At 36.9% G+C, this 9,865-nt stretch overlaps 1 protein-coding gene across 1 annotated transcript in view; it reads left to right on the top strand.

Annotated features, from left to right (window-relative positions):
• Positions 1–9,865, top strand: part of ZNF407 (zinc finger protein 407) — a 344,373-nt gene that overhangs the window by 202,086 nt on the left and 132,422 nt on the right. Inside the window, exon 6 of the mRNA XM_040585938.1 lies at positions 2,945–3,028. Within this exon, the coding sequence (XP_040441872.1) occupies positions 2,945–3,028 (84 nt within the window). The remainder of the gene's footprint in view (positions 1–2,944; positions 3,029–9,865) is intronic.

Raw genomic sequence — 9,865 nt, 5'->3', positions numbered from 1 at the left:
CCTTTACATTTTCCCAAAAGTTAAAGTCGCAAATTCGGAAGTTGAAATGATAAAATTGTTAAGCATATCCAGAAGAATGTAAAATACATCTATATATCAATACATGCCCGTAACATGAGATGAAATATTTTGCCTAGATATGAGGGATTCAACCCACATCAAGCTTCAGGGCTAGGAAATGGTGTGAAGTTGAACTTAAAGTCACAGGCAATGAAGTTTTCTCTGTGTGTCTGTGTGGATACATGTATTTATGCATATACCACAATACATACACAAATAAGGTAAATAATTCATTAATGTCCCTGAAAATGAACGTTGCAAAAAAATCAAATACATCACCACCTTTCTGGAGCTTAAAAAGCAGGGGCCAAACCTCCTCCAGTCTCAGGTTTTCAGATCCAAAGCCTCACTGACTCCTTCAAGAGCCCTGCCTGCATGACAGCTCCCAGATCTGACCTAGAGGAGTGTGGAATTTTAACTGGCAAATAATTGTATGGAATGGATCAATTTCCCTATTTTAAAGCTGTTGGTTGGTTTTGAATCATTTCTCTGTGGCTCAAGAAGCTGTTCTAAAGGCCCAAATATAAACTACCTAGCTAATCCATGAGTTTGCAAAGATGGTATGGGTAGTCTGTGTCCTCGTTAGTGTATGAAGCTGCAGTCCATACTGAAGCTTGCTCCTAGACGTTAAATGCAACATGAGCTAAGTTATGGCAATATATAGATGATGAGCAATTTCTTGGTAGGCATGTAACAGCATTTAACTTTAAAGTGTGAATTTTATGCTGGGGTGTTAGGCATTGCAGCTACTTAGAAATATTTATACTTAAAATTTATTAATTAAATTAATATTTAATTATAATTAAGAATTATGTGTAGTCCTTCTATTTCTTTTCTTTGATGTTTTGATGAAGTGCTACATGCCAAAGATCCTGATTTAAAAAACCAAAAAAACAAAAAACACCAAAAGAAAGAGATTATTCAGAAATCTCTGTATAAAAATCATGTATAACCTTAGCAATAATATTACTGACAAATATTTTGCAGTAAAATTTGGAGTTTGTTACATCATTTTGCACATATGCATTCTTCATGTGATAGGATGAGTTTCCATTCTGATATTTCTGTTTGTTTGGGTTTTTTAAAATTCAGTTGTAATCACAGATGGCTAGAGCTGACTCCTAAAGGGGGGTGCCCAAATTATTTCACGCCTTCGATACTGCCTTGGGATACTCTCATCAATGGACCAAATTTTCAAGAAATCCCCAAATCCTGTTTCAGTCTGCTTTTCATGACCAAGATTTAGGTGCAGAAAATAACAATACACCATTTCCTTTATTCTGAAATGGAGATTAATATGTTCCAATCACATTTCATAGCCTAGCTACCTGGTAGAGGTTAATCAGCATTTTTATGATCCCATTTTAGAGCAGGCTGCCTTAGAAACTTTGAAGGAATTACTTTCCTTCTTGTAGCACAGGGCCCAAGGACTCCCATGCTGCAGCAACTGGGATGGGGAGCTGGGATTCCACTGGGGCCTACATGGAGGCAGTGGAGGGAGAGGGAAACTGGTCTCTCTGGTGCTCTCTGGGGAGCTCCCACTCACAAGATGGTCTCTTGCTTGTGTTAATGGCATCTGAAGTTAACTGAAGCACTGTGTTTTTCCAGAAAGTTCATGAATTAGCTTGCCTGGTTATGTGAGAATAAACAACAAGGAGGTTTCCATCTCTCTGTCTTCACAGAAGGACTTGGAAATTTGAAACCTGACCTCTTAACCCAGCCATCTTTTGTAGAAACTAAATTTCCTTCCCCACGGGGAATGAATTCCACATCATGGCCCCACCAGCCCGCTCTCCACTATGTTAGTGTGAAAAGAGACAATTTGGCTCCAAAGACTAATGCAATTCTTTTAAAAAAAAATATTTTGAAAATTTCAGTCTTATTTGAGGTCATTGAGTCTGTATCTAAGGTTAGCATTATTAAGTCGTAATGACCTTCCATATGGCCTTCATGGGCTAAGATTGCTGTGCATGTTAGTACATACTGAGTAAAAATACTGCTGTGAAATGATAGACTGTATTTACAGACAATGGGGCACAATCCTAGCTTCTATTAAAACAAACAACAAACAAACAAAAACAAAAACAACAAAAACAAACAAACAAAAAAAACCAAACTAAAGAGAGTGTTTACACACTTTTACTGAGTGTTGAGCTTGCCAAAATCTCTTAAATTGGTCCAGAGGTCTGGAATGAAGAATTATTTGAAGACGAACAATATGAGTTCTGCTGCAGTTTCAGTAGCAATCCCCAGACCTGTTTTCTTTATGTCATGAAAACTTTAGAAACATAAACAGTGCTGAATTGCCACTGGTACTGAATAATGTGGCTTTTATTGTTGCCTGGGCTCTTCTGTATATTCAAGAAAATAATTTAATACTTATTAATAAATAGAAGGTAACTAAAGATGACTGTGATCCAGTCTGTTGAAAATTTCTCAGTACCCTTAATTTGTTAGTAAATTCAATATATTTTATTTAAGCAGAATCATATATACAGTATATTAACTTTTTTTCCAGGCAATCTTTACTCAGCACAGAAAGGCCAGATGTATGGGAATTGTAAAAAATCAGGATATGCATAAAAACTGTTCAAGTGCATAAAGCAGCCCCATCTGGAAGACATCTAACAGAAATGAAGTTGTACAAAACCATTCCATTGATAATAAAGCTAATTTTTATGGGTCTGACAAGTATGTAATTATGTTCAGTGGTGCTTTTCAGATTTTATCACAGTCAATAAACCGCAGTGGTAATTTCATTCCCATTTGACATATTTACATGGAAACATTTGATTGGAGGAATTAGTAACCCTGAAAGCCTTGATAGATATGTTTTAATGATCTGTGACCTCCGCAGTCCCTCATCTGTTTATTGTTGCAACAGGCGAGAAGTCGTTCCTCTGTGACCTTTGTGGCTTTGCCGGCGGGACACGTCATGCCCTCACCAAGCATCGGCGGCAGCACACAGGTCAGTAAAGCTGTCTTTACTCTTTGCTATATTTTCTCCAGCAAGGGAGTTCCTCTGCACTGGGGAGTAACGCAAGTCAAATACCATGTTACAGCACAAATAGTACGTTCGCTCACTGTTTACTTTTCTTTTTCTCGTTTTTGTAAAATCAAATCAGTATGCCCAAGGTCTGCATCAAATTTGGTAGCTGGGACTTTGAATAATTGCTTGGGGGGGTGGAGGGTATTTTTGGTGTTTTTTCTGAAGGAAGTAGAATTGTAAAGACTGGCTTTCTTCTTTAAATGAATGCTAAGTCTACTATTATTTTTTTTTTTTCGCAAGGCCCAAATAGATTACCTACTGTGAAGATTTTGCAAGAGTCTGCTAGAATGTCCCTGGGTGAAAATTAGAGACTACATATAGATTAATCCATTATTTTGGACTGAGACATAGTTGAAAGCTAGTGTTGTTTCAGTTGCCCTTTTGTAATTTTAAGATAGTTTGTAATTAATAGGTGCAACTTTAAGAGTTACCACATGGTTGGCATGTAAAGCAGGATTTCTCTCCCAGAATTAGTAAAGCTTTCCTACCACCTGGTTATAAAAATTTAATATTAGATAAAATTAAATTGGTTCTTAGTTTCAGAAGACCAGGAAAAGTGTAACTATTAAACATTTATTAATACATTTTATCTTAATTGTGCTTTTTAGTAGTTCCATGTAAGTGTTTGATTATTTGAATAGATGTTGTTCAAACAGACGCAGAAGTGTTGCTGCCTAAGCCAGTGTGGTTTTTGTTTTACTGACTATTGTGAGGATAGTGTAATATCGTCAGGAATTGCTGTGTGAGTCGTGACCATTGTCTAATGTACAGTGGAGAGAAATGGCTAAAAAATGAGAAGCTGTAGTTGTTACATCATGAATTTTCCATGGATTTTGTAAAGGAATATCAGCGGGAGATTTTATGATGTCCCTGAATAAACTAATTTTGATTCAGGACATACACCACGTAAGTGCGTAATTTCCTGGAAGGCAGCTACTCACTTTCTTGAGAGTCTGAAGCCATTCTTTCCACCCTGTTTTCAGTTTATTAAAGCAACCATATTTGGAGGAAAGTCTGACGCTTTCAAAAAGGTGGGGTTTTCAGTGCTGGTACAGGCAATATCTTGAAATACATAAGCAAAAAAAAAAAAAAAAAAAAAAAGAAAAGAAAAAAAAAGTAAAAATACAGGGCCAAATTTTGCTTGCAACCCTAACTAGTAATCATAATTCCAGAACTTTTCTTCTGGTAGCAAGAAACATACATCTGTGTGAGGGTATTGCCACAGTCAGTTCCGATTCACTGCAGGAAGTTTGTATTTTTAAAGTGTCCAAGAAAAGGCATTTAGTAAGTATACTAAGTTCTCTTATTATTACACTCTCTGAATGATAAAAGGAGCAATTACAACTAGTGGAAGTTGAATGCTTCAGTTTTAACTAACAGTTTTCATTTTTCTGGAGCTTCGAAGAATCTTCGTCTTGGCTGACGTTTACCAAATATGGGCTAAGAATGAAAAATATGTTTTTTCTTTAGCAGAAATAAATTGTTGTTATCAATGGGATGGGAACTACCATGTGGCGCACTGGCATCGTGTACATGTCTAGGACTCATAACCAGTGCAGCCATACAAATGATAACCAGTCATTTCAGAATGGTAAAGTGGAAGAAATTCATATTCTTGTCTTTAACCTTCCTGTCTCTACCTATTACGTGAGTGCAGATCCGGTTTCTATGAAATGTAAGCCCTTATTATTGGTTATATTTTTATAGTTATTATATCCTTAGGCCACAAGCCAATAGAAAAAATATTTTATTTCCTGGTTTATGTGCAAAATTGGGCTGAAAACGTGGTGTGTTCCTGCTGAAAAGCTGTCCAGGTTTCCATTGGCTTTTTGCTCTTCTTTTGCCAGTGTGGTAGAGACTTTTGTGCTATGGTCACAGGGATTCACAGGTTATAGATCACGAAGCTTGCATCTAGCAAGCATAACTTTATATTTTATGTCAGGACTGGAAGCTCGTTATTACTTTGCTATTAACTTTATGTTATACAGGACAGTATCTCAGAGGCAGAGGGATCTGTCTTTTTGGCATTTATCTGCCTCTGTGGCACAAACAATCAGAGATCATTCTTTAGCAGAAAAATTATCTGTGGCTTCTGTTTGTTTCCAGGAGAATGGCATAATCCACCTTTGCCTGCACTGTTGCACTTTCATGGGTTCCCTTCTATTTTCATCCATTGCACAACTTTTTTTCAGTCCTTAGCTGCATGCACTCCTCTTTGTACCTGTATTTTTTCTTCTGTGTCCTCAGCTGGGACAATTTTCCCAGAGCAGAATGCCAAAGCAAATTACAATCAGGTTTGATAAGCGATGGGTATCAAAAATAGTCTAAATGGCTTAAATGATTCCCTACTGTAATACAAGCTGTCTAGGGGGCTGACATAGAACATCTTCCAATCCAAGATTTACTTCTATCACCTGTCACAGACCCTTGATTCAAGGGCAAATGAGCAAATCCTTACATGTAGTTGAGGAGTCCTAACCGGCTTAACAAGCCTCTTCTTGTCCCAGCCTCAAGGCCTGAGGTGTCCTGACACCCAAGAGAAATGTTCAGCTGCTGATAGATATTTGACGTGAGAGGACTGGCTGTAGGACCAGCCACTTAGCCTTTTAATGTTCTTGATTCTGGTATTTCTTCCTTTGTTACTCTCTTTTTAGATGAACCTGTTTTTATATACAAATACCTTTACCTTGTGAAAGATGCACTTTCCTTGGAAATATTACAGGGAACATAAAGTATAGCTCAGTATGAAAAAGGCTGGCATGATCTGGTAGCTCGTGAAGCAAACTGTAGGGACTAGTTTGGTAAATAGGATGTTATCCCTGGGAAGCATGTTTTTGATTTTTAAATGAAAACAAGTACAAGAACATTAGACTGAAAGAAAAAGCCATTAGTTTTAAGACATGAAAAATGTTTATAGTCAATTTATTTGCAAACATGATGCATCTCCATACAGATTTCCTTGATACAGGCTTTCTCAACTGTAAAGTAGAACTGTGAAGTAGAAAAAAATAATTTGACCTATCAAGGGATCACTGGTGTTTCACCAGTTGACATTTTTATTCTATGTTAAATACGTCATGACTTTAATGACTGATCTGGTCCTGTGAGAAGTGTACGCTTTGAACACAGAATATTCTAAGTCTTCGGCTGATTTTGTCCTGGTAAAATGTTCTAGCATTTTTTAATTATCTGAATGCATCTTCTTCCAGTCCTATTCTAAAAGAATCAATGTATGAAATTTTGCAAGTCTTTCACTGGCTACGTAAATACAGGCGTTGGCCTGATCTTCTATTTTGTGAATTGAGTCAATGGAAACTTTAAGAGTGGCCCAGAGTTTGACCAGAATTTTATCACAGTGTAAAGAATACTTACATCTCTGTCTCTGTCAAATTCTTTACAATCAGCATTTGTGGCTGCCTAGGCTGTAAGCATAAACTGTCTTAAGAAACTCAGACCACTTGCAGCATCAGCTGGTGCTGTGTGGTAAATAAGGGCCAGCTTGCGTTGCTGCAAGAATGTATATGCTGTAGTTCTGGTGCTGCAACATGACTAGGAGGAAAAATTTTCATCTTTTGAGTCACGCTGAAACATATTTTTTTTTTATTCATATTTTGTCCCAGTGAGAAAATCTGCCTGAAGTTAGGAAGATAAATAATGTTGCAAATTTTAGTGTTGGCTGAATTTAGCATTAGTTGAATTCCACAAAGAATTTGTGCAATTATCTGAATTTTATAATAAAAAAAGAGTAAACAACCCCTAAATCAGCCACCAAAAACATGTACACACACATAAAAGAAACATATCACATAATTTAAATATTTTGCCTTCATCGTGCTCAACTAGGAAATTGCATAAGAGAGAAAAAACAAGCTAGGGTAATTATTTCTGGCTTGATTTGAAAACATGAAAACACTTAGTTCTTAATTTTAAAATGGTTTTTTTTTTATATTCTTGTTGTTACTGTTCTACTCTCCTCCTTTGTCTGCTTTTTGATATCACTCTAGTTTTCCCTTCTACATTTTTCCTAGTAAACTTCCATTTTGTGCTGTAGTAGCTGGTTCAATCCAACAGTGCTGATCAGTCACAGCCTGTGTTGTCTGGCATGAGATTCTTTTTTTAATGTTGCCTTGTACTCCTGCAAACTGCAAAAGCCCCATCCTCATCTTCTACACAATGGCAGTCTATATTTGCTTCTCCTGTGTTGGTTGTGGTGGAGTCTTCCTGGGGATTATAGAAGTGCATTACAGTAGTAGAGCATTAGAGGGTCAGTACACCTACTGTGCACAGCATTCTATGACAGTCACCCTGAGCCTATGGAACTGCTTAAGACTCTGTCTTTGTTCAGGTATTTTCATGAATTTTTGAAGATGGTGGCTTATATGGTACAGATCACTGTTTGTATGATTGCTTCTGCTCACTCATTTCAGTCTTGCGCTTCTCGAGACATTTATAGGTCAATGTAATAAAGAAAGAAAATTTAATAATATATGTGTTTTTATCCAGATGAGTGACTCACTTTGTGTTTCTATTTCTCATGTGAACTGCTCTTTGACTTTAATATGTAGTTACATTACTCGGCATTGAATTTAATGTATAATGTAGCCTCTTCCCTCCAACTTCCCCACCACAGCTTAAAAAAATTATGATGTTGAATACCACAGAAAATGTAGCACAGTAAGAAGACTTACTGCTCTTTTCAGGAAGAGAGGTGAAATTTGGAGAGGATCTGTGTTGTTTTTCCTTTTCCATTTATGCCAACATTTGCAGCAGAGCGTGGAACTTGATTATAGCAAATGTTTGGCCAGAAATGACAGCAAAAACCTGAGTATCTTAAAACTTTCTCTCTACCTAAAAGAAATTGTCTACTGGAACAGTGTTCCTCCCATTTCTGAGCATATAAATGTTAATCATTTTTTGCTATGGAAGAGCGATCCTCTGGCATCTACAGGGTTTCTCATAAGAAAGCAAGGGATCAAGGATGTACTTAGTTTTATATGCCTTATATGCAAAAAAGTTGGCCAGACTAAAAGCAAACAGAATTTACTTTAATATACTTCAGGCTTTGTTAGCAAGACTGTAAGTGCTTCTCCGGGGAACAGCCTTAACACTAGAAATAGTTGGAAATAAGAAAAAAAATCTTGTAACATGTAAGCAGATGGCTGTATTTTGTGGTCTACTCATTCTTTAGGTCATAAGATTCTTTCTGTGCTGCTCAACATACCATGTGACAGACAAATAGGACTAAAAGCAATAGTTTCCTGTTGAGACGAATGATCTAAGTTTTCTTGCATCTTACTAAGATTCTGATTAGTTGCTCAAGACTTCAAAATCGAAGGCACCATTTGATTTTATTTTTTCTTCACGTATGTGAAAGCTGGATCCTCAGTAGCACATACATATAAATGCCGTATATAGTCTATAGATAGAAATAATCTGGACAGTCATGATTATCAACAAAACATTCACTTCACAAATCAACATCTATTACCAGACTTACACTTTTTGTTATTGTGTCATTTAATTTTTCCTTTAAAAAGTACACATTAAGTATATAATTGCACAAAGAAATTCATGATTGCACTAAGGTATGCTCTGTGTCCTAAAAATCTCATCATCAAAGACCGAGAATTCAAAAGAGAGAAAATCAGAGAAAAGAGGAAGAAGGAAAGAGAAAAAGCTGTATTTTGGGAGTGAGGCAAGCTAAGATAGATGCTAAAAGAAGTCAGTGCAGAATTTGGAGAGGCAAGAGAAAGAGAAAGCCTTTGTCATGATGGTTTAGGAAAAGCAGAATGGGTAGAGCTGACAAGGCTAACTGGTTAGCAGCAGGCTTAATAACTGCTCTTGTACAGACTGGTGCTCCCCATGATCTGACCATTTTATCAGTTGCTTTCCCAAACTTTGATTGTTGGAGCTAAAATTAGGTGACTTAACTGATGCACTTCAGAAGTTGCTTGCAGATGCAGTATTGTCAAAAAAGCAAAGCCATTTTTTCTTTTGTGATCCTGTGGTTTGGAAACGTAGCTTTTTGAAAGTGCCTGTGTTAAAAACAAAACAAAAACCGCCAAAGACAGGGGGTCCTTACTTTTCTCCCCTCCACAGAGCTTGTTAACCATGGGGTCATTTGGGGACAGCTGTCCTTTTTCGTGCAGTTTGTTATTTAAAAAGTTAGAGAAGGTAAGGCACAGTCAAGTCTTCTGTGATGGTAAGGGGTGGGGGTGGGGGGGCTGCTGTGGGTTACCTTTATTAATCTTTAAATACACCGACTTTGTCCTTACTCACACATTTTTGGATACACTATTTTATAGTTATTGCCTAGTGTTTTAAAAATACTGTCAGCATTGCTTTTTTGATTTGTGTTATTTTATTCTTGGTTTAATTAGATCCTTGACTGGGGGTGAGGGTGAATCGTCCTGGAATATTTAATGGCAGCCCATATAAAAACAAAATTAAGTTTATTGCCTGAAATGGTTGGGAGCGGCACGGGGGGAAGGAAGATTGGGACACAAAGGCTGATAAAGAGCATTCTGGCCCAAAGATAAGGAAGACAAAAATACTTAAATGAATAGATCTGTGGAAATCTTAAATAAATAAACAAATAAATAAAAGTACTGCTGCTAGAGCTAATATACTCTTCAACACCCCCCAACTCAAATAAATGTCTAGTCTTCTTTCAGATTTTTTCAACTGTACTTATCAACCTGGTTCCTTTTCCATAAAAATAAATACTTCTGCCCATGTGCAGCTGCTAAGAATTAC

Source organism: Falco naumanni, chromosome 3, assembly GCF_017639655.2.
Source record: "Falco naumanni isolate bFalNau1 chromosome 3, bFalNau1.pat, whole genome shotgun sequence".
Lineage (NCBI taxonomy): Eukaryota > Metazoa > Chordata > Aves > Falconiformes > Falconidae > Falco > Falco naumanni.
This window is presented reverse-complemented; position numbering and strand designations above follow the sequence as displayed.